We start from the raw sequence: 24,193 nt of genomic DNA on the forward strand, positions 1-24,193 counted from the left end.
TATTAGTAGGTATTTACTGACTGAGAGGTGTTTTCACATTCCTCTAGTGAAGTGAGATATGTCGTTGCACTTCCCTGAAATTGCTGATGTCGTATACAAAGAAACACGGTGGACTAAAGTAAATGTTTTGTTTTTAATTTTATAGCAATTCGCATATTGCATATCAGGTTTTTGCTCACATGTAATATAATGCGCCTCTCGCATAATGTCAGCTGGGATAGGCTCCAATCCTCCGACAACCTTTCAAGGATTAGCAGTTATGGACAATGAATTAATTAATTAATTTATTAATTAATTTAATATTATGGTATTAGGTTGTACACATTATTTGCTGTCCACACAGAGTGACCTGGATTAGTCTGAATTGTTATTTATGAGCATTAACAACAAGTCAGGTAAAGCATATTTTAGGTAATGTCCTGGTGCAGAAACAAGTGTGGGACAATATCACTTTGTGAAATAAGTTTGAAACAGTTCCAGCATACTTGGAGAGTGACACTGGGATGCTGGTCTCAGCCAACTCCCATCACCTAGACACATCAAGCTCAAACACAACCCTAACTACTCTACTAATGGTAGCATCTTAAAAGCTTGTGAACACACTGAAGTTGGAAAAATGACGTCCAAACTGGGACCATCCGAGGAGCACATGAATGTAGCAGAAGAATATATTTTATCATTATGCTGAAAAGCCATCTTAAACAAAATATTAATTATACCAGAGTGAAACACGTCTGAAGGGGAACTTTAGTGTTGCAACATTTGATATGTTTTGACACATTTTTACTGCGACTCCCAGACACCAGAGTAAATTATAAAATAGTCAGACTGGATATCTGACTAGTGCTGCCAACCTTAAGTCAGAAAACTTGACAGAAGCCTGAGATGAATTTGAGAAACCCACTGACATCAAAACCTGCAAAATATCTATAAATTGGTGGGAAAAAAAAAAATACCACAACAAATTGGTCAGTGTTACTATTTTAGCTACCTAGTTTTCTCAGTATTGCACTTAGAAGGTCAGTGATGGACATGGTTTACTGTTATATTAAACAACCATCCTTTGAATGTCACATTTTTTAGGTCATTCATCACATTTTATGTATTTGGCATTGAAGTGTTTAGACTGACTTTCTTCCTTCAAAGCGGTCACTGATTTTAGATCATTTCACAATAGCATGAAAATCAGGTTCCAGAGACCTAAAGTTTGGATGGTGAGAGAGGTAATCCATAACAGCAAACATGGCATTATTTATTATTGTCATGCACAGACTGATTTGAAACACTCCTTGTTTGAAAATTTGAGTCAGCTTCTCAAAACTTTGCATTTTACAAGCTATGTTGTTGGAAAATGAAATCCAGAGGATGAAAAATGAGAAAAACATTTCCTGTCCTATCCATTAAGTATGGTCGCTCAAATTAAACACTGTTTTTCGTGACAACACTACTCTCATTGTGTACTACAGATGGATTTGCTGTCAGTTGGATTCTGAGTATTCAGACTCTGCGTGCAGACTCGGGGGCCTTACGTCCATGACTGCCTTGGTGTGTTCCCCCAGGCAGGGAAGGTCACGAGTGGCCTTGAGGCTCTGCACCTCCCAGGGCAGACTCTTCAGGACAGATGCAGCTCTCCGGAAGGCCAGGCATGGACCCTCAATCTCGTTGAATTCATAGTTCTCCGCCAGCACTTCAAAAGCATCCTAGAGGGAGAGATAGACAAAGACAGGTGAAAGGAGAAAAAGGAATTATGTAAGATTACAAGAAGAACAATGTAAGAGAACAAACACAATTCCAAAAGAAAACCCTGGAACACTGTAAAACATACATAAAAACAGAATGTTTTACAAAAACTTTTTGTCTTACTTTCCTACATTCATGAATTTAATGTCAAAACTGATTAACTTTTTTGTTTTTTGTAAACATACACTCATTCTGAATTTGATGGCTTCAACATTTTCCAGAAATGTTGGGACAGGGCAATGTTTACCACCGGTTACATCACCTTTTCTCACTTGGTAAGCATTTGAGAACTGAGGACACTACTTGTTTAAGTGAAAGTGAAATTCTTTCCCATTCTTGCTTGGTACACGACTTAAGGTATTCCACAGTCAGGCTATTTGTTGGTGCATTTTGCACTTCATAATGCGCCACACATTTTCAGTGCGAGAAAGGTCTGGACTGCAGACAAGTCAGTCTAGTACCCAAACTCTTCTACTAAGAAGCCACGCTGTTGTAACAAGTGCAGAATGTGTCTTGGTATTGTCTTGCTGAAATAAGCAGGGACATCTCTGAAAAAGACATCATCTGGATGGCGGCCAGTATGTGCCTTTCAGCGTTAATGGGGCCTTTACAGATGTGACAGTTAGCGATGACTTCGGCACTAACCCCCATACCATCTCTGATGCTTGCTTCTGAAATTGGTGCTGGTAACAATTTTGGATGGTCCTTTTTGAAATGTGGATTCGTCAGGCTACTAGACACTTTTCCACTTCACTCAGTCAGTCAGTCCATCTCAGATGTGCTCAGGCCCAGAGAGGGCTGCAGCATTATCTGTCTACTCTTTGCATGATAGAGTCTTAACTTTCATTTGTAGATGCAGCGAAAAAGTGTTTACTGTTTAACCCTTAGAGCAGAGTTCTGCATGGGTCCAGCTTTGCAAATCCAGCCCTGCCCACATATGCAAAGATGAGATCAGGAACAACCCGTTACCCACAATAAAATCTCCAAGTCAAATCCATATGTACCTAGAACTGTGAATATAAGCCCCATAATGCAACCTACATCTATGATTAAACACACATACAGTCACTAACTTGTGTACTCAGTCGGCGCAGCACCTGTGCTCCTGCAGCTGTCAGTGTGTTTCCATAGTCACGACAAGCCTTGCTTGCGGCTATCAAAAGTTAATACTTTAAAAAACTTTTTACAAGCAGCAAAGTTACTGACATTATTCTTACAATCTTTGAATTATTCGTCCATGCAGTTTTTCACAAAGTGGTGAAGCTCACCCTATTCTTGCTTGTGAACAATTGAGCCTTTTGAAGATGCCCCCCATCATGATACTCACCTGCTCACTTTCTTCTGAATGTTCCAAGCAGGTGTTTTTTGAAGATTCCACAACTTACCCGGTGTTTTGTTGCTCCGATCCCAGCTTTTTTGAAATGTGTTGCAGGCATCATTAACATTATCCAACTTTTTTGAAATTAAGGTAGCAAAAGAAGCATCACGCAAGGGGCTTATTGTATGAATCACCACTTACAAGCATTTAAACAAAGGAAAGACAAGGAAAAGAAAGCAAGGCCCAGCAAAGATGTGCCAGGTGTTCATTCACATGTGAGAGGCACTGACCCATACAGGGAACCAGAACTCCCTCCAGTTCCTTCCTACTTCCTTCATCACGCCTCTCTGTCTCTGTTCCTGTCACTGTCACTGTACAGTAGGACGATGTGCTGCATGTTGGTTTTCTTCTGGATGACCGGACAGAGACATTAGAGGCTGAAAACACTAGACAGGAACCTGTCATTTTCCACTTGTTCACAACGGGCTCCCCAGGGGGGCAGCCATGACTTTCCCTTCACAAAGGCAACATGTTCAAACACTCGAAGAGGTTATAGACTGGATCATGGACTGACTGAATCTACTGAAGACCATAACAAGAACTCCCTGTCAATTTTTTATTTATACAAAGTTGCTATAATCAATATTTTATATTAATAATGGATCAAATGACCAGATAAAAGTTAAAGGGGTCGATTGTAGTGATAAACCAGCAGTACTCGATCTTTATCATTACGTGGTTCATATTAGCCTTGATTTATCGCTCTTTGTGTAACTTTATATGTCAAATGAACTTGGAAATTGTGTCTCTGTTTGTAACTTTGGACCCATGTGTTTTGCAGAGTGTAATTCATTTTTTTGTTGACCACCTCAACATTTTTATACACAAATGAAATTATGTTTGTTAAGTTTTAATTAAGTCTTTTCAATGCATTTCCCCAGCAACTTGATTGGATGCCGTTGGATCGGTTCAAATAAAGTGGATCCGCTGAATTAAGTGTTGACTTGCTGAGAATGAACAGCATTAACATTAGTTAGTTAGTTCGTCAAAAAATGAAGGGAAATTAATCATGGCACATGTAAATAGATAATAAATAACATACTTTTGAATCCTTGGGCTTGGGGGAAGGTATCGAGTGTTTAAAAATGATAATCAGATAGATATTGTAATGTCTAACGTATAAACAGCCTGAAGGATTCTATTAGATGAATATGTTCGCATGGATTGTTGTTGCCCTTCAAGAGAATGAAGTGAGAAAAAACACTTGAGGAAACAACTTCCCTGTCACACTTTCTAATATTGGCATGCAGCTGAACATTTGGCACCATGTTCAGCTGGACCGCTTCACGGTTTGTGCTGCTGCTGAAGTGATGAGCTACTGTTGCGGAACCGAGTGGAGGAAAACATGTCACCACAGGAGAGCATCAGTACAGACATTCATTAGTTAAACAGGTAATACTTTCGTGAAGGCTATGACAAAACATTTCAGATAAGTTTGCTGTCTGAATGTGCCTGAGATGGAGCAGGTTGGTGCAGGGAGGAGCTGAGTGATGCAGGTGGGGTTTGTGTCTGATAAAAACTGAGAAAGTTTTTTGGCGCAAGTGGAGCAAATACTCTGAAATAAAGTGTCCACCATCTTAAAAACAACAAAATAAAAGACTGACAGTAAATGATCAGAAGAACTACAGAGCAGTACATCACTATTTACTCTAACTACTCAAAAAAAGCTTATTTTTAATGGAAAAGTGACTTACAATTATCACATTTCACTTATTTATAGAGGCATGTAACATGAAATGCTAATGTGTCACTGCATGATAATCCTCAGAGTATTTTCTTGCCAAAACCTCTAAACTATGTTGTTATGTACTTATTTACATAAGGGACGTGATAATTGCATTTTATTTTTTTCCAGATTGAAAATTGTTTATGTGTTATCTCACTATGTAGTTTTAATTTGGTGTGTTATTACACTGATCACACCCTTAAAGATTCTTTTCATACCCACAAATTTTATTAGTAACTTTGAGGAAGACACTACTATCATTTTTCTTCTTTTTAGAAAACATAGACCAAAACCCTCTACCGTCTTCATCCAAAGGATGTGGAATAATTATATCTGTTACATCCATGTCTGTATAACAACAATAATGACAAAAACTGACTAAAGCCATGTGCAAAGCAGCTCCATATATAAAAAGATTTTTTTTGTGCAACACAGAATGCATTTCTAAATGCTCAGAAGCGAGCCATCTGTTCTCATTACAAGCAGTCAAACGGAGTGAGTTGAATAAAGTGACACCCATCAACACAGATGGCCAATTCAATTTGTCCACTACATCAGAGAGACCACTGACAAAACAATCATGCTATTGACATTTTTTTAAATATCTGTGCCAGTAAAAAAAAAAAAAAAAAGATGCACACTATTCAAGCGTATAGGATATGAACCTGCTGCTCCATCAGACTCTGCGTCATCAAGGCTCTAAAGCATGACTAAAGCCTCTGTGGCAGTCATTCTTCTTCGTGCTGACATTTTCTTCTGATATTCTCCTTGGTTTAGCTTGACACCAAAGCTAGATTTAGCTTTTAAAAGTACAGAAAAACTGGAAAAGTTTAGACAGCAGGTATGAAATAGTACAGTGTTTATAATGTGGTCAAGATGACTGCTATGGCCATTCAAAGTAGAAATCCTCTTAACTCTTTTGTGTTTTGTAATTTTAAAAAGTAACAATGCTAGCAGAAATTATATACATATTTAGGGAAAGTCAGGGACCTACGGTTACAAGGGTTTTATTTCAACAAAGTTATTAAATTGCAAAATTTTAAATGAGCTATGAGTAATTCTTTTTCTTTTTATAAATATCTATCTTTTAAATATCTACTGGTGTTAGCATGATAACCATTTCACCCTGTCCCTGTCTCTGTCCCAAGGACAAGGAACTAAACTTGGAAGCATTTAAAGAAGTGACAGAAATAGACGCAAAAGAGGAAGAGTTAACATTGGTGGTACTTTCCACTGTTGGAGACAGCTTTTGGTGTGTAAGGGGTTAGATGCTGAATTCACAAAATTTCTTGTAGACTGGCAAGTAAACAGCTGTTACTGCTAGCTTTGGCTATTTAGCAACAGCTTATAAAGGTAGCTAATAGACAGCCAGAGTCCCATCCCTTCCCTTCCACTGGACCACCATGGGACCTAACTTAATACAGCTGTCAAACTGTATAAAAACTTGTCTCTTATTGTCTCCTTTTGATTCCTGTTCAGAGGGACAGGTATTCAGCTCTCTGTTGTATATTGTTAGTGACAGTGTTAATGTGTTTCTTACGTTATCTGTTTGTTGAAAGGAAGAAAAAGAAAGAAAGAAAGACCTATTGGAGAGACCATGTGTTTCCTTGTTTCATAGGACACCTCAATTTTCTGGTAATATGCCGCCCCATTTTGAGGAGTATGAATATGACAGGTGACCAATTCTTGGATATAGCTCCTTTAGGTGTAATATCTTCTCTAAAACCTTTGATAGCTTGAGGAGCCTAGAAATTAGTCTCTAATAACTCTTGACATTTGGGTCAGGATTTCATATTATGCTAACTCTTGCAGGCTGCTACTCTGCCCTTTATGTAATGCAAGAATTTCTTGTGTTTAAAAAGAAGACAATAGAAAAATACATATCAGTGAAATGCCATACAGCTGATAAATAGTCTGCCAGTGCACAATGCCTCAAGGACAAACACTGAAAACCTCTACAGAGACTCAAGGAGAAGAATTCTAAATCCAGGACCTGGACTTTATGCAGCCCAGTGTGACCAGAGCTCAGCATAGACTCGGCCACATTTATGCCTTCCCTTCCTCTCCTCTAGCCAAGCCGAGATCTGAGGTCACTGCACCCCCCACGGTCCTGCGCAGACATGCAGCCTCAGGTCAGTGAGCAGCAGACTTTAGTCCAGCTCACCCAGGAGACGCACTGACCCGTTTACTACAGCACATGGAAAGGGAGCGACTCTTTATGTCCTAGCAAACACACACACACACATACAACACACACACAAACACATGCAGCTGGGTTCTCTTCACAGCATGCGACAAATAGGAGAAGCAAGCTTGTAATTGGATAGGTGATAGGGCAGGCTTGTGTTGTTCAAGTGTTTACTGTGCAGGGTGTGATGCAAGTAGTTTGTCCAGATGTGTTTTGGCTATACTAGTTTGGAGCTATTAAAGAGCTATAGATTACCAAAAAATAGATAATCCATAGTTCAACATATGGTAGCAGTAAGAATGTCTTGCACCATTAAAAAAAACTAAGCAAGCTGATTAGCATTCACACTGCCTTTTAAAAAAAAAAAAAAAAAAAAAAGGGTTGGTGTTAAACCTCAGAAGTAGTGAAAACACAATTAACACAATTAACAAGATTCACATACACACACAGGTGCATCAGTGTTTAAACATTCTAATGAAGTGACAAACCACACTTTTGTTCTTATGGAGCTTTTCCAGTCCTTCAGTCTTTTTAAACTCTTTTTAAACTAAGCTAACCACGATCCTCGACTAATCTCTGTACAGACATTAAAACTGTGGCATTATTATTTAATCTCTTATCTCATAGTGACAATGTAACCAGGCTGAAACATGAAGTAGCACAACTGCAGTTCCTCAAATGGCCACTTGAGGCTGACTCCAAAAGTGACTCAATTCCAACAGACGCCCATGTTAAAATGCTCAACTTAAAAGCATAAATATACACGTCAAGAGCCTGGTTTCTATAGCTAATTTCTCTGTTCATAATAACTGTTCATGGAGTGGGTTTTTACATAATTCACCCACTTAAATTATATTAAGGGTGTTACAGGTGGGTGCCCTCACAGGTAGCTAGCCACTAGGCACCTGCTTCATTCTGTTGCCTCAGCTCCACTCACACTCCACCTCTTTGCCCATTTTTGGATTATGAGTTGGCAAGCAGAATCAGGGACTCCATAAAAACTTGGCATTTCACCCGGATGGGCGTGGATATTAAGGACATAGCAGTGTATGCTTTGGCAAGCTCATGGGTGAGCTGTCTCAGCCTGTCTCAGATGCAGCCGTGCCAGCAATATAAGCAGTACAAATTTAAGTGTGTCATTATAAACTGATGATCACAAAAAAAAAAAAAAAAAAAATCATCCGTGCTTGAAGTTGCAATCAGGTATTAGGTCTCCTGTAAGTTTAATCTGAAAGTGGAGGCAAAGATTTGGTTACTTAACAACTTGTTAGGTTACGGTTTTGCTAGGTTATCCAGCAAGTGATAAGATGACCAAATGCAAGCTGACAAGAATGCATATCAGGCATACAACACTCTATGTGACACAGGCTGTAAGGCACCACCCTCAGGAGAAAAAGTTTTTGGGAGTCCCATTAGAGTCAGGTAGTGGCAAGATGGCAACGGTGAATAATGAGCTCTGCAAAGAGCAAGAGCAAAGAGTTAGTTGTTTTAGCAGTATGTAGCCACCAGCTGTTTTCAGATAACTAAAAAAGCTCAAGACTAACTGCACAATACCTGCCCAGCACCAAATGGCAGACAGACAAGGAACACAGCCATTTAGCAGCCATATATTCCCTCTAAGAGGTGGTGGAGATCAAAACAGAGCTAAAATGAGACTGAATTCCGGACTGGACCCCAAATTAGTGCTAATGTTGCTCTGTGTCAGCTGGATATGTAAACTGGCAACTTTTTACAAACACAGTTTTCATATCAACTATGCCGTTGTGCTTGCAACTTGCTGTGCTGCCAAACAGTGGCCAAAAATAAATATCAGTGTTAACCCCTGGGAGCAAAATCCTGGTTTCTTTCTTTAAATCAGACAATATTTTCTTGATATTTGTGCAGTGATATAATAGCAGTTTTGCACTAAAGCAGAACACCCAATTATAATTATCTCATCGGTAGGAAAACAGTGTTTTAAGACCTTCCACACAGACACACACCCTCTGCAACCAGTCTGTCAACTGTCATGTTGTCTTAGCAGCTGCAGCTGGAGTCAGCACCGCATGCTCCAAAACCAACCCCGTATTATGCCTTTATCTAATTAATTAGGAGTTAAGACTGGTAGGGGGACTTGGTGCGCAGGGACGTTGATGTAGCATGCCGATTTACCCCCCGCCACCGGATATCACGGACATGCCTGCGAGTCATGTTCGCGCAGCAGTCCGCCTCTCTGCATGCACAAAGAGAAACCATGAAAGGAGGTCAGAGAACCCACTGAGAAGAGTTTTTAAACGATTAACAGTTAGGAGATGGATTTTATCCATCTCATAACTAATGAATAAGCAGTAGACATAATTCTAGACTTTTTTCTTTGTGTAACGTCGAGGAGTTTCTTTAACTTTTGTTTGTATGAATGAATTCAAATAAATGTTGAACGCATTGTAATGTGAAGTCTAACAAGTTACTGTCATAGAAGTATTGAAAACCTTTATATATCGTTCCAAAACACAAGTACACAAGTACTGAACAAGCACTCTTTGACCCATTTTTGGCCCATATAGCTTTTTCTTTGTTAGCTCTTTAAAGTTGTGAATTGCTAACTCCACTGAGGGATGAAAGGAATCAATCTGATGCATTTAAGGTTCAGTGCTCCCATACCCCCTCCGCCCATTTTCTCATCCGTGGTGTTGCTCCTATCAATACATTGGAGCCCTTGTGCTGAAGGGAAACAAATTCTAGATGTTTAGCCTTTTTCCTCTGCACCTCTTTCTCTCACTAACTCTTTTCCCCTTCCCTCATTAATCTGGCATACTATGCGTGCTCGTATACGATGGTTTGTGTGTGTATGTGTGTTTCCATCAGAGGGAAGGCATCCGACGCTGCACGTCAATCAGCCAAGACACAAATGTCAATTTTTGTGTCAGCGTACATCAGGCTTATGGTGAAATTATGACAGCAGAAGGCTCATGGCTAAGCAGATAAAAAAAAAAAGAGAGGGTGCAGGCTTGACTTGTGTGTGTACGTGCACAAAGACGTGGATTTCCCAGTCACAGCGAGAGCAAGACAGCAGGAGACAACAAGAGTGAGAGAACACAGTAAGAACGTGGTGTTAGACATAACAAAAGGGCAAGGAGAAGTGCTACAGGAGTGAAAGAGTGTGAGGCAGAGATGGTGGGGGATAAAGAGGGAGCAGGGATGAATAAATCAATAGTGCATGGCTGTGGAATGAAGGGCCGCTTGCTGCCAGTGCGTGATTGACACCTCACTGGGGTGCTGTTGCTGAGATGACGCTCATCCTCTCTTCCTGATCCTGACACCTCTCTGCACCACCTACTTCCTCCTCCTTCACCAGCGCACCCTGCTGGTCCCAGATGCTTCTGTCTTCCCTTCCCTCCTGAAATCATCGCAGGTTGTTTCCTTTGACAGTTCCTCTGTTTGTCTAATGGATCCCTCTACACATGCACTTCAGCGTACACTAAGATCTACTCAAAACCGCAGTATTCCTCATGAATAGATACATACACATGATACACTTAAGCCATGTTTCCACTGCATGGTATGACTCATCTTAACTTGATATCAGGTATGTTTTTCCATTGAAGTCAATGTATGCAAGATTCTTGATCACGTAGAACACGGGTGAAACTGCCATGACATTATCTTCCGTGCAACACAAGTACACAGGAGCAACGGAAAGTTTCATCTGAACAAGCTAGAGGAGGTGATACTGGGGGCTCATCTGCGATTTAAGAGTGAGAGTGAGTTGCAAGCGGCGCTCAGTTAACACTAATGCTGCATTTAAGAGCCTTATTAAGTTAGCTAGCCCAAATGCCAGCACTAATTCATTTTTAGTGGATGTAGGAGAGACTGTTTGAGCTACTGTGGGCTCAGTTAATGAAGCGGATGGCAGATATGCCAACGACGGAGAAAGCACCAACCCCTCCGTGCCTATCATGGTGCTAACATGAGCCAGACAACAGACAAAGCAGCAGCCTACGTACAGACACCACCAACTGGCTTGGTATGGCTGCCCACCCCAGTGTCTTCAGCATCGACTAATCCCTTCATAACACTAACAAAACAGTATGCTAACAGGTGATGAGTTTAAATTTTTTTTAAAATATGGCATCCGGCTCAGCTAAATAATCTAACTCTCCATGTTGGCAGCCAGCAAGTTAACCCTGCCATTCCCATGAACTCTATTGTACCATGAGCACAAACAATCAAATCTAAATTTTGTCGTTTTCTCTTGTTATGTTATGCTGCTGCATGTGTAGTAAACAACTGTTTCATGTTGTGGGTTGTCTCTATCAGTATGATCGCTGTATGCTTCCCCCTCCCTTGGCAGTTTTATTCTTTCAAGCTATCATTGTTGTCATTAACATTAGTTACCTTATGGACTGCAGAGGCTACTCTAACTCACATGCAGAAACACTGCTGCTTTGGCTATACGGCTGCTTTGCCTATAGTTGTCTTTGCCCACAGCCACCTTTAAGCTTTGCCTAAAGCTATCGCTGGCTTTAATTCATGAACGTACTACTGTTTAGCAGAACAAACAACAAACAAACAACAGAACAAAACCACGTCTCCTGCTTCTTTCATATCATGAACCTGAGTGCCTTTGTTTGGTATTGAAGTTAATTTAATTCCTTAACTAAAATTTCCAAGGTGGTGTTATCTGGCTTTTTGGTGATTTAATAATGTAATACCTCCACCTAATACCACCGCCCTCTTGCCATATCAATACCAAACAATGGTACTCAGGTTTGTTCATTTAATACAGCATGTATTAACCACTGCACTTGTAAAGCAATGCCGAACACAAGTCAAGAGAGCTTCATTTGATTGAGCTGAGCAGTTCCAATTTAACTGACTGAACTGTTTTTGCTCCTGATAAATATCTCTTATCATGGGAAAAATAATTATCTATCTCATGAATGGTTCTCCCTGGACAGTTTAAGGTCCCCTGTAGAGGACGTTTTGCAGATTTTTATTCATTCTGCAGTCTGTATTAGTGGCATACAACACTACCTCTAGGGTACTCAGGGGGTTCCCATAGTTCTCCAGTTTCAAATTACTACTGGAGGATGCTTTAAAGAAACAGGACTCTTAATCAAGAATCATGTTATTTTCAGTTTTATTTGCTGATATACATTTTATACATTGTGCAAAGATTTTGAAGTTATATAAATATGAAATAATTGTGAAAATGTTTCCATAATGGAGTCCAGATTTTAGAGATCAAGTGCAAATTGATTGACTGATTTTGGAAATAATATAAAGATAGACAAATAAATAAAACATGAGTGCTGTAGTCCAAATAGCAAGTTGCCACGATAGACGGTATGTTAGATTGAAATCCTATTTAAGATACAATCTTTTGTGAAGCGAGCTGTTTCTCCCAGCCCCCTCCTCCCCAGACCAGAGGAAGCTCAGGCAGGCTGCAGGAACACTACAGGAGGGCAAGATGAATGCAATATTATATGTTGTTTAGTTGTTTATAACTGTCAATTATCTGTCAATGTAAAGATAAGCCCAATATCCTGTACACAAAAGCCCACTGCCCTGAAAATACACACTCTAGAGTCTGAGTTCAGTAACTGCCTGCCAGACTCCATTAACATCTACTCTTTCTAGAAAATAATTAATGAATTCTTATGACTTATAAACAGACACTTACTCATTTTGCAAACATTCAGCATTAATTTGAACTTTAATTAATGTGACGTGGTCAAACAAAACCAGCTGATCTGGCCTGGAACGGAGATTTCAAAGGAGAACATGTTGGCTGTTGTGGTTAGAGGAACTGTTTCAACTTGTTTCCTCAACCTCTGATGACATATTGTGGTTATTTTATGATTTATTATAGTAAATATATTACAGATTTCTCATTTAAAAATTGTCAGTGTCTATCACCACCACCTTCAGACAGTTTTTCCTGTGACCCCACGCATCACTACAATACTGTTAACTGATATCTGATTTGCTAATGAGTGAGAATGAGCTTTTCAAGCACATACTATTGACAACATTAATGAAGGAATAGCAATAATCCATATGTGGCCACCTTCCAACACTGTGACATACATGACCTGATGACAAGGACACCAGCCAGCTAATCCCAGTATAATGCAATATATCTACAGTGTTAAAGCTGATGCAAGCAGAGACAGATGGATTGGTTTGATGATTCAAACTGAACCAACAACCCAAAGCGTTGGTATTTAACGACCTGGGAATGAGACTCAACACTCAACTTTCTCCAGAGTTTCTTGTAGCAGCTTTAAAGCCTTATTTACAGAATTTTAAAGTACTCCTTGTAAAAACTTTTGAGGGTTTTTTTCAAAAGAATAACTTTTTTGTTTGTATCATGTCTCATGAGGAGATAATAAGGAGACGCAAATATACTAACATCACACATATACACATTTTAAAGTATCTCTCCTTCAAAAGCTTTTTCATTAGACATGCATTCACAGGGATTACATCATTACTGTGCTGTTCAATCAAGCAGACAGTGGGACAGATCAAGGATGGCTGTACTATTGTGGATCAATAGATTGCCCCTCATTAGCAGTGCATAGCACTGCATTGGTTGCAGTAGATCATATCGTGTGTCTTGTGGTTTGCTGCTTTGCATTTCTAAACAGAGACTTACAGTCAAAGAGCAAGACTGACTTAAATATTTCAAGTAATTGCATTAATGTGCCTCTGTGAAGTGTTTTACCTGTGGCTTTCTGAAGACCACATCTAGAACAACCTTTTCCCTCGAATATTCTTTGATGTGGCTTTATGTGGGGATAATGAGTTAATCATGGGGATAGGGAAATGGAGTGGGATTGCTAATTATAGAGTTAATGCTGTGGAAAGAAACAGGGGATAAGAAATTGAACAGCAGCCCTCCCCAGGTGAGACGTGTGTGTGGGTGTGCACATCTCTATGTGTCGGTCCATGTGGGCAATACATGCATGCAGGCACATGTGGGTGAATCTCAGTACACGTGTGCACATCTATTATGTACATTTACCGTCACTGGAGGTAAAAAGTCATTATGAAACAGATGCCTCACAGGCCCTTGGTAAGCTGTGCTTAATAGGTCTTACAGAAACTCATCAGCGGGTCTCCACACTCCCACACAAACACACACATAGGTTTGCCAGTCACTTCACGGTAATATTGCACATCTCAGACCTGTAATTTCATATTCTGTGCCAAATATGGCATCAAGACAGAGCTTCTGAGAAGCATCGCAAAAAGCAAAATGAGAGAGAGTACACCAAAATGGATGCGTGCATATATTCTCTATTTCTTCTTTCTTCAGCAAGATTGTAAATGTTCCATTAGGTCACAGCAGTGCAATTAAACCTTCAAGTAATTACTGTTCTTATTAAAGACTAATCTGCCAATTACTTTCTAGATTAATTGTTTAGTCTATAAAACGAAAATGGTTAAAATGTCCATCATAATTTCCATTATTTCCCAGAGCCCAAAGCAAAGTCTTGTTTTCTTCCAGCTAACAGTTGAGACTGCTGTTGCATGATAAATGTCTTTAAACATTAAAGCAACTATAAGGAACTTTCATATTGTGTTGATTTTGGAGGACCCTGTGGACAAAAGCAGTGGTGTTTGCACCGTCATAACCACAAAATATAACATCAAAAATAAAATTACCCAAATAAAAATCTCCTACTGCTTCTTTTTAACTGGCTAATAATGTTGGACTACTCACTGTAATTTTGGCTGGGAAAATGTAAACAGGCTTATTACATCTGATTTCAAGGAAAATAATAAGAATGACTATATAGAAATGGCCAAAACTCTCACTGATATTCTCAGTTGGTTATGTAGGTCATATAGAGGCATCAGTATGAAACTAAGACGGTCTCATAACCAGTAAAAAACTCCTTGTAGTAGTAAATCACTTATGGAAAATGTTTCATTTACCTAGCTAAACAAGTCTTTTCAGCAAAACTTATTTGCACAGTGGTTTATTATTGTTTGTGCACTGTTCCTCTTTCTCGACTGGTTTCTCACTCTGCACCTGCAGCTACACTGCCATTATCTAAATGTGTCATCATTTCCCTTTTCCTTTACACTCATCAACACCTAAGTCAATCAGCCAATGAACCACTTCCCCATTCTGTGTGGGAACTTTAGCATCGCTTCCTCGGCCACCCGCCCCACCCCTCTCTCCCTACCTCCCTCCCTCCCACACTGCCCACCATATGGCAGAGGGACAGATCCATCATTGCTTGTGAGGAATGTCACGTCCATTGCCCATCTTGGCGTAGCGCGTGGCGCCTCAGGGCGTGTCCGTGCCAGCCCCCGTGCCAGGGATCGTGGGCATGTCAGCTGTTGCACCTCCAACGTGCCGCAGCTGCAGATGCTACTCATTTGCAGGTTAATGTATTTTGGGAAGAGTTGTGTCAGAGCGCTGGTGAGTGAAGCAAGCCAGCCATCCAATTAGAGCAGAACAGATTAGAGGGCTTTTTACATTGCAAAGTCAGAGCGACTGCCTCTGGTGGCAAAAAAAAGTGCAGTTGTGACCAGAGTGAGGTTAGATAACAGTTTCTTACTGTGAAAATCGTGTTATTGTTTTCTGTGGTTGTTCGTCTCTGGCAGGCGTATTGAGAAATGGTGGCCACAGCAGTGGATGTAGAACCTTCAGGCAATGTGGGCAATGTGTCCTGTAAACAAAAATAACAAGATACCTATGAACACACACATACATATTGCATACAGTCATTTATCACCTTAATTTCTGAGCTCTTGCAACTCGTTGACTGGCTAAATGTGCAAATGTGTGTAAATGTGTGTAAGGCTATTCCTGACTAGCACAGAGCCAAGAGTTCAAATTGAATTACATAAAAATGCAGCCATTTGCCTTGGAGAAGTTATTTTTATGACTGTGTGTCTCCAGGGCAACAGGCTAATGACACTCATCTCACAGTCTGGTGGCATCCAAATCCATTACGCTACCTAACCCGTGGCATTACAAATCTGCTTGCCATCATCCAATTTGCCTCCTGTAAATTGCCTTTTCATTCTATGAAGAAATGGTTCCCCATTTGTAATATATGTGTCAAAAGGATTACCAATGTAATATTAATATTCTTGCAGACAATTAGACATCACAAAAGGGAACATTGTGTCCATAAAATTACCCATGGATTGGGTGGGAGAATGATATAGAGGGGAGGAAGAGGAGAAAGAGGAAGATGTAAAGATTGTCAGTACACAGTGTTGGCTGGGACCGATGCTGCAGAAGGAACAGGGGTGTCTCAAAAAGATAATGAAAAGAGCTAGTACCTCTCACATTGCTGGGTTGAATCAATCAGTAAGGGATTCAAAAAATGTTCATCATTTATTCTCTGCCAGGAGCCTTTCCTGTTCTCAAAAAAAAAAAAAATTGAATAACTTTGAATATATTTCACGGCACAATTTTTCTGCCAATCAAAAGTAAAACTGTCTTAGAAACTCCCTAACTGCGCTCCCTCTAAATACAACAGGGGCTTCTCCATCACTTTTCCACCTCAGCTGCAGTTTGTTTAATCCAATATGGGATTGTGGGTCCATGGAGACAAACGTCTGTGCATCAGCATGCAGAGGTTGGTTTTCCCCATCTGGGCTTGGTTATTATACAGGCCTATAACTCTGTGGAAGTTAAAGCTCTCAGACTGATCTCAGAGGCAGCGTATCCCCTCCTGGCCCTCTCTCCAGTGTCCTCTCCACCTTTGCAGTATGGCTTAGATGTAACTAAGCTAATGTGTGCAGTCTACACGCTGCAGCTTCATTCCTCCACATACCATCTGCTGAGATGAGAAGGTACAGGCAGCGTTGCAAGACCTCGCCAACTCCTGCGCCCCCCTCTAAACACTCCAGGCCGGCTCCTGCCTCCATGTTAATGCCTGTCACGAAGGCGGAGAAGTGCACTCAGGTGGGTTAGTGAAATCCTCTCGGGCCACTGAGCAGGACAAAGGTCGCCAAGGTTCCACCTCATAAGGGAGGATGCTTGCCCCTGCACCCACACACCTACACACTAACCCACATTCTCCTCATACGCCAAACCCACCTGTTTCCTGTAGCAGCAGAGTGAAGGCAGACACATGTTCATAAGCCAGATGCATGCTCTGAATCTCTCGCAACCATATCCACTTTCATTTCTTTTTAAGCAGTGTTTTCATACCACTTCTCCATTTAAGCTAAATAGCCCCTCTGTTAGCAAGGAAGTATTATAAATGTTACATTATAAATACAAATTCAATGATTTTAATACTTCAAATTCTTTCCTGATTTGCTATATTTATGATAGTGAAACATGCTGCATTCATGAGTTTCAGTCTCATCACAGAAAGCACAGATGATAGCAAATTAGTAATGTTAACAATAGCAGCAGACAACAAACAAACAATTGTCATAAGATTTCAAAATGGAGAACAGTCAACATTATCTTTATTATTGCATTAAATACTGAATTTGGAGCAACATATGCTGCCACCCAGACGACATATTTTTCAGGGATGTCCCTGCTTATTTCAGTGAGACAATGCCAAGACACATTCTGCACTTGTTACAACAGTGTGGCTTCATAGCAAAAGAGTTCAGGCACAGACCTTTCTCCCACTGAAAATATGTGGTGTATTATGAAGCAAAAACTACAACAGACGAGACCCCAGACTGACAGAATTTCTCTTTATAAAACTCCAATAATTAGTGTCCTTGTTCCTAAATGTTTTCAGAGTTGTTAAAAGAAAGGGTGTTGTAACCAGTGTTGGGCAAGCTACTTGGAAAATGTAGTGAGCTAAGCTACAAGTTATTCTACATTAAATGAAGCTTCACTACACTGGAGCTACCCACCAGAGAAATGTAGCAAGCTAAGCTACAATAAAATGTGGACGCTAGTAGCTTCACTACCAAAAAGCTATTTGATGAAGAAAACAGCGACGTTACGACCATGCTGTCAAACTTTGTCATGTATGTTGACTATAGTTTGAAAAGTATTTTATTTTTGTGTTTTTATTTATGTTTTACACAACAATCCAACTCTTTTGGAATTTGGGATTTCTATTTTACCAACTTTTTTGGCAAGGAAGATGGATTGTACGTGTCACTGCCAGAGAACTACTAACTTTACATTTGGTATGACACTAACTGTGATGGCCAAGGACACACAAATGGACAGTTGAGGGTAAAACCATGCACACACTCACCTCACTTCTTTGTTCAGTGCACAGCTTACTTTAATTTGCAGCCAACCACACCCCAAACAATTCGGGTTCACACTACAGTTTATTTGCGTTATAATTTCTTTATTTTCCTTTAGCTTTACAGTGTTTAAATGGAGTGCACACATTTTCACACTGTAAGGTTAAATTTAGTACTTTTCTGTTGTATTAATCATTTTTCTTAGTCTTCTTTTGAGTTACCATGCTGGTGGGGGTGGTTTTCTCCTGGACAGGCAAAAGGTGTGGCCAAGCAGTGGATCCTGTTAAATCCAGCCAGCTCATCAGGCCATACCATCTCCAGCCATATCAGAGGGGGGTTTGGGTTTAGTTAGTTTTTCCTGTGTATTAGTTTTGGTGGATATCCATTTTGTTTTCCCCTTTTGTGTTAGTTGGTTTGGCCAAGCCAGTATATGTTTCATTTTGTTAGGTCACTTTGTTCAGTTAACACCTTGTTTTGATGCTCTCATTTTGAGTATAGTTATATTCTGTTGACCTCTTTTATAGGCTTAGTTATTAAGTTCTTGGTTTATATTGTTTTGCATTTTTTGGGTAAATAAAAACCCTCTTTTTTCAACAAATTCCTATTTTCCTCAGATGCACACCCATCCATTTATTCACAGAAGTGTGAAGACATACACATGTTCATAGGCCAGATAAAACCTCTGAATCTCTGGCAATCATTTCTATTTTGTTCTTTTCAAACAGCACATTCTTACATACCACCTCTCCACTTAAGCAGGCTAAACAGCCTCCCTGCAAGCCAGGAAGCAATGTTACATTATAAATACAAATATTACATTTCAATGGGTTTAATGCTTAAAATTCCTCCCTGACTTGCTGTAGAATATTTATGAAAGTAAAACACATTGCATTTCCAGACTATCAAGAAGAGCCGCAGGCAAATGTGCCCAAGAAGTAGCCTGTTTGGGGAATATTTTATCCCTACATGGTAGCTCCTTAAATGGATTTATGACTCATAAAAACAATCTACTGGAAGCACTGTGCACATAAATGCCACCACGCGTTACCTCGTTCGCTTCAGAGAGAAATTGTCACAAAACAAGAAGAGAAGTGAGTTCGCGGTTACCTGGGGAGATTGGTCAATAAATGTCAGCATGGCATCATTAGCCTTGTCACTTAATGATGCAGCCGACTAGAAGCTGATGTGCCACGCTCACGTGGCCGTGTGGACATAATGCTGGGACAAGCCAAAAGCCTTCTTTTAGGGATATTTCACGTGAAGGTATACACACGGCGAATGTCATCGTGACTGTTAACGCCGTCACAGGCTGTTAGGAAAAAAACCTCGATGGAGCTTGGCAAACGATACTTCATTGGTTGAGCTTTTTTTTTTTCCCTCTCCACTGTGGGAGGAACAGGAGACAACATATTTCTTTATTTTGGATCCATATGCTGCCAAGCTCTCATAGTGCCATCCACAAGGGGAAATATGTGTTTCCATGTGTGTGTGTTTCAGTTAGTGGGCCGCTTCTTAGCCCTGACGTACAGCTGATGGGTTTATTTGACACTCCCTCGCAATATGGGGGATGCTTCTGTTGCTATCAGCGAGGTGAAGAGTGGTAATATGAGCAGAGGCAGAGGGACGTTAGATGTGTCCTCTCTGCCTGTCAGGCGGGTGACATTAGAGCAGGGAGAAGAAGAAGCTCATCTAGAAGAAATACCTTCAGGATATGCATTTCCTGCATGAAGGAGTATTAAATGAATGCATTTCCTCAAATACTGCATGTGTGTGTCATTTCTGTCGTGGTAACAAACTCAATGAAAAGCTTCCTGTTTGATTCATAGAGCCATTTAGTTCTTACCCTATATCCTATATCTATCTATAGATATTTCTGTCTGGGTTGTGACAAACATGTACCTGAATGAGGTGTCTGGTCTCCACAGCAACAGGTCTCCCCTGCCTCATGCTGTCAGTGAACCAGCCGATGTCCAGCACCTGCATGTTGGGTAGATTCTTGGGGGCACTGTCCTTTAGCCACTTCCACAAGGATGAAGCCTCGCTGTCCTCTGACACGACGTGAGTGACCTCATCGCTATAGAGGAAGAAGAAAACAGCTTTCAGAGGGTGCGTGGTTCGATTTAAGGTTTTATTTCACTCTGTCAAAGTTCAACAATAGGGATGAGCAGCATTTAGTCTAAAACTTACAAATTTAAAGCATCTCTATAGGAACCACATGAATCTATACAATCAAATTGTCCTAACAAGGTACTCCCAATAAACTTACAACAGATGTTTTTATTGGCCACTTGAAGGCAGTAAAAAGCATTGAACACAACACTGTTATCACCTATGTTGATAGCAAACATGCTTGTTTAAACATCCAGCAGTTATGGAGCGACATTAGAAATCATTTGGTTGTGTTTCTGACCACCTGGTAACTGTTGGTCCAGTATTCACAATTACCACTGTTTTGGTCTCCACCAACTTTTGAGGAAAATATGTTGTTCTTTAACTGCTAAAGTTCCACTTTGTTCATCAGCTAGCTGCTAGCTTTGTCTGTCTTCTGTTTGGTGCTTAGCAGGTAGCACACAACGGGTTTATCTGCAGCTATTCACTGAAAATTGCTGTAGCTGAACATGACAATGTGAGGGCAGTGAGAGGGAACCAGAACGGTGAAGCTGCAGGTCAGAAAACAAAAACAACAACCTGGAAGATGTTTAAAGCTCTGCAGAGCGGCAGAGTTGGGTCGTTATTCCTAATAATACATGAGCAACCCCATTTCACATCCGAGCACCAACGTGATCCAATGTTAATCTAAAAGTATTGATTAGAGCAGCTTTAAAAATATATATTATTAGTAGTTTAAGACTCAAAACTCAGCTCATTTGCTTCATCAGGACAGTGTAAGTGTGACAGACAGAAGTCCTGCAACGCAGCCCCTCAACTGACATCTGATTTTTAAAATTTTGCTAACCCCTGATTGGTGGACACGACACCAAGAAGTGAAAGAAGTGACATCAGAAAGAAATCTCTCATGTGAAAGAAATGAAATTGTTCTGTTATGTATGACCAAATAAGCAGACAAAAGCCTTGATTTGCTGTGTTTATGGATTAGGCAGATTCTAGGACACCTTGAGCCGTTTGATTGAAAGATTGTCTTCTCTGCTTGACTTAACAACAGGATATAACTTTCCTGTCTTAGTCTCAGCAGCCTTTAGAGAGTACAGAGGCTCAAGTGAAGCTTTTTAAATGCAGCTCAGATCTCAGCATCATGGTCTCATTCGTGCTGTTTGGGGATCAACACTGGGTGAACAACAATCAGCACAGACCTTCAGTGCTCGCTTCCACTGTTTGATAGCTGAACTCATTCAACCAGTGCCTCCTACAGCTCCACTGAGACTTCCTCAACAGACATTTTATCCCAGCCTCCTCCTCCCAGCTTCCTGCCACGGAGTCTAACTACCATACCCAATCAGGGCGCTCAGCCGTGCATAATTACCCTCAGCATGCTCCTCCTCTTCCTCTCTCCTGGCGTGGGTAAATCGGTGGAAAGACTCCTTAAGACATGTCCCAGAAGAGCTCAGGCTGAGGCCTAATTGGCCAAATCACTGGCGAAACTAATCCTCTATCTGCTTGGCATACGAGTCCAGCCACCGATGGTCCATGTTTAAAAAAAAAATCCTTCCCAGCACAAAGACACAGACAAAGAGTCTCTCAAACAGACACATTTGAGGCGTCTAAGGGACAAAGCCATTATCTCTAAAAGCTCAAATTCACTTGCCGTGAACAGTTGTCTAACCACTGTAATAGAGATTTGGCTCTTAGGTTGATTTCCTTCTAAAATCACAAGGGGTTGAGCTGCTTTGTTGAAACAAGATTGAAGATCATCGTGCCATGTTTACCTAGATATAATCCAGCCCCTGAATTTGGATCCATATCTTACGCGCACCCGCACAGAATGTGAAACGGCAGCTCGACATGCAAATGAGCAAGAAGGCAAGCCCAGCACCAGATTGTGCTCCCTCAAATCAGAGGGACTGAGCCCAGACAAAAGGACAGGCTAAAGTCAATGGGCTTTGATATGAAGAACTCTCTGGAGTCGCCTCTGTGCCCCTGTTCATGTCAGCGGCTACTCTCCTATTCCTTCCAGTGAACACGAACAGGCAGATCAAAGATGGAGTATCTTCATTACAGATTTTTACACCATGGCAAGGTTTAATCTGTTTGCCTTGTACAGCTGCTCCTGTGAGATGTCTTCACTGATCTATACATGATAATTGCAAGTAGTAAATTAATCATGATAAATAAACATCTAAATTAAATTATTATTAAACTCATTCAAGAGGAACTGCTTCCATGCTTAATCAACCAGGATGCCACATCAGAGATAAACAACATGAGGAATTTGCTAAACTCTTCCTCCAGATTCTCCAATCACAGCTTAATTTAGCGAGGCAAGCCTGTCAAGTTTTGGATTTCTCCACATGTTGAAGTGTTATGCTAATAAGAGTGATACTCTACAGAGTTTGAATTTGGATTTTTTTTTTTTATTCACCCTCTCCAAAGTCAAACACACAAGACTAAAAGTATATCTGTTGCAAATATTAAGCAAAGTAGATTATAAGTAGTAACATAACATTACTTCTGAGTCCAGTGGGAGAATATAAATATAGAGGAAAAGAGGTCCCAGAACTGAGCCCTGGGGAACCCCACAGGTAAAGAGACCAGAGGACAAAGACACTAACAGAGAAACTTCTATTTTCCAGGCATGACTAAAGCCATTTTAGGACTTTTCTCCAGATCCCAAACCATTGTTCAAACCTGGTTATAAGCAGATTGTGATTGAAATGCTACACGTCAAGGTCTAAAAGTATTAAGATACCACAATCTTCACAGTCTGCTGTACGTAAAAAAAAAATCTTTGTGAACTTTTACAAGAGTGGATTCAGTCCTGGTGCTTCCTAAAAGTTTTGAATATTTAATTTTTGCTTAAAAATGGATGAACAACTTTTGGATAAGAAAAACTGAAGCTTGAAGGTGGGTCTTAAATTAGATAAAAGATTTTAATCTAAATTGTTTTAGTAGCAAGAAGGAAAAGAACCTGTGAAGAGGCAACAGTTTTATGATGGACAGGATGCTGGGGCTCACGATATCAAACACCTCTTTTATCAGGAGTGAAGGACTGTAGTCAGATGGACATGTAGGCTTCAGATGACAAACTTCTTCTTGCAGAAGGGGCTCAAACTGAGTAAAGACAGCCATGTCTATAGGAGGATCCAGACGTACCAGAGAGGAAGGTAAGATTTACCTTCTGATATCAACTATTTTGCCAGCAAGGATGTTGAGGAAGTTTTCACAAGTTAGTGTAGAGGGATCAGGGAGAGCTGGGTTGATAACAGCATATATAAGTGCTGAAAAGGACTTTGGGTTTATGGCAGTTATTTGATATTAAGTCAGAGAAGTACTTCACCCTCAATGCTTTATCAGTGTTCTGTTATTGAATAAGGTAGTTCTGAAGTATCTCATAGGATATTTGTGGATTGTCGATTTCCAATTTCCATTTTGAATTGATTTGACTTGAAAAAGCTTGGGGCAGAATCATTCCTATACAAATACTTTTTAAATAATGCACTTGTATTGTTCAAGTAGTCTCCTTATAGGGTTCATTTGGGGTCTTTTCATACATGACAGCACTCCTTATTTTTTCTTTGTGTTGTGGTAACTCGTCTGGCCACCTGAGGCTGCCGCTGCATGCACACTGAAATCATGACGGAAAAATAAAAAAAATAATTTTCCCTCAGTGAATAACATACTCTCCCCGAAGCTTATGATAAACCAGAAATGAGCCCACAAGATGCAGCAGCCAAACTTGATGTTCCTCAGGCCACCTTGTAAAGTCTACTCAAAAAACAAGAAAGTCTTTTTAGTGATGGAGACAGAAAACGAATGTGCACAAGGAAAGCACCTGAATTTGAATAGTACACAGTATAGT

At 40.3% G+C, this 24,193-nt stretch overlaps 1 protein-coding gene across 2 annotated transcripts in view; it reads right to left on the reverse strand.

The window, feature by feature from the left end:
• The window catches only part of dntt (deoxynucleotidyltransferase, terminal), a 92,590-nt gene that overhangs the window by 64,569 nt on the left and 3,828 nt on the right, over positions 1-24,193 (reverse strand). The window contains exons 2-4 of one of the 2 annotated variants that reach the window (XM_084735726.1): positions 20,119-20,293; positions 15,591-15,701; positions 1,530-1,700 (exon numbers count right to left, since the gene is read on the reverse strand). In XM_084735726.1, coding sequence (XP_084591852.1) covers positions 1,530-1,700; positions 15,591-15,701; positions 20,119-20,293 — 457 coding nt within the window. Of the gene's footprint in view, positions 1-1,529; positions 1,701-15,590; positions 15,702-20,112; positions 20,294-24,193 lie in introns of both variants that reach the window. The other variant, XM_084735725.1, reaches the window with a different exon arrangement.

This window comes from Lutjanus erythropterus, chromosome 14 (genome assembly GCF_056507025.1).
Source record: "Lutjanus erythropterus isolate fLutEry1 chromosome 14, fLutEry1.hap2, whole genome shotgun sequence".
NCBI lineage: Eukaryota > Metazoa > Chordata > Actinopteri > Lutjaniformes > Lutjanidae > Lutjanus > Lutjanus erythropterus.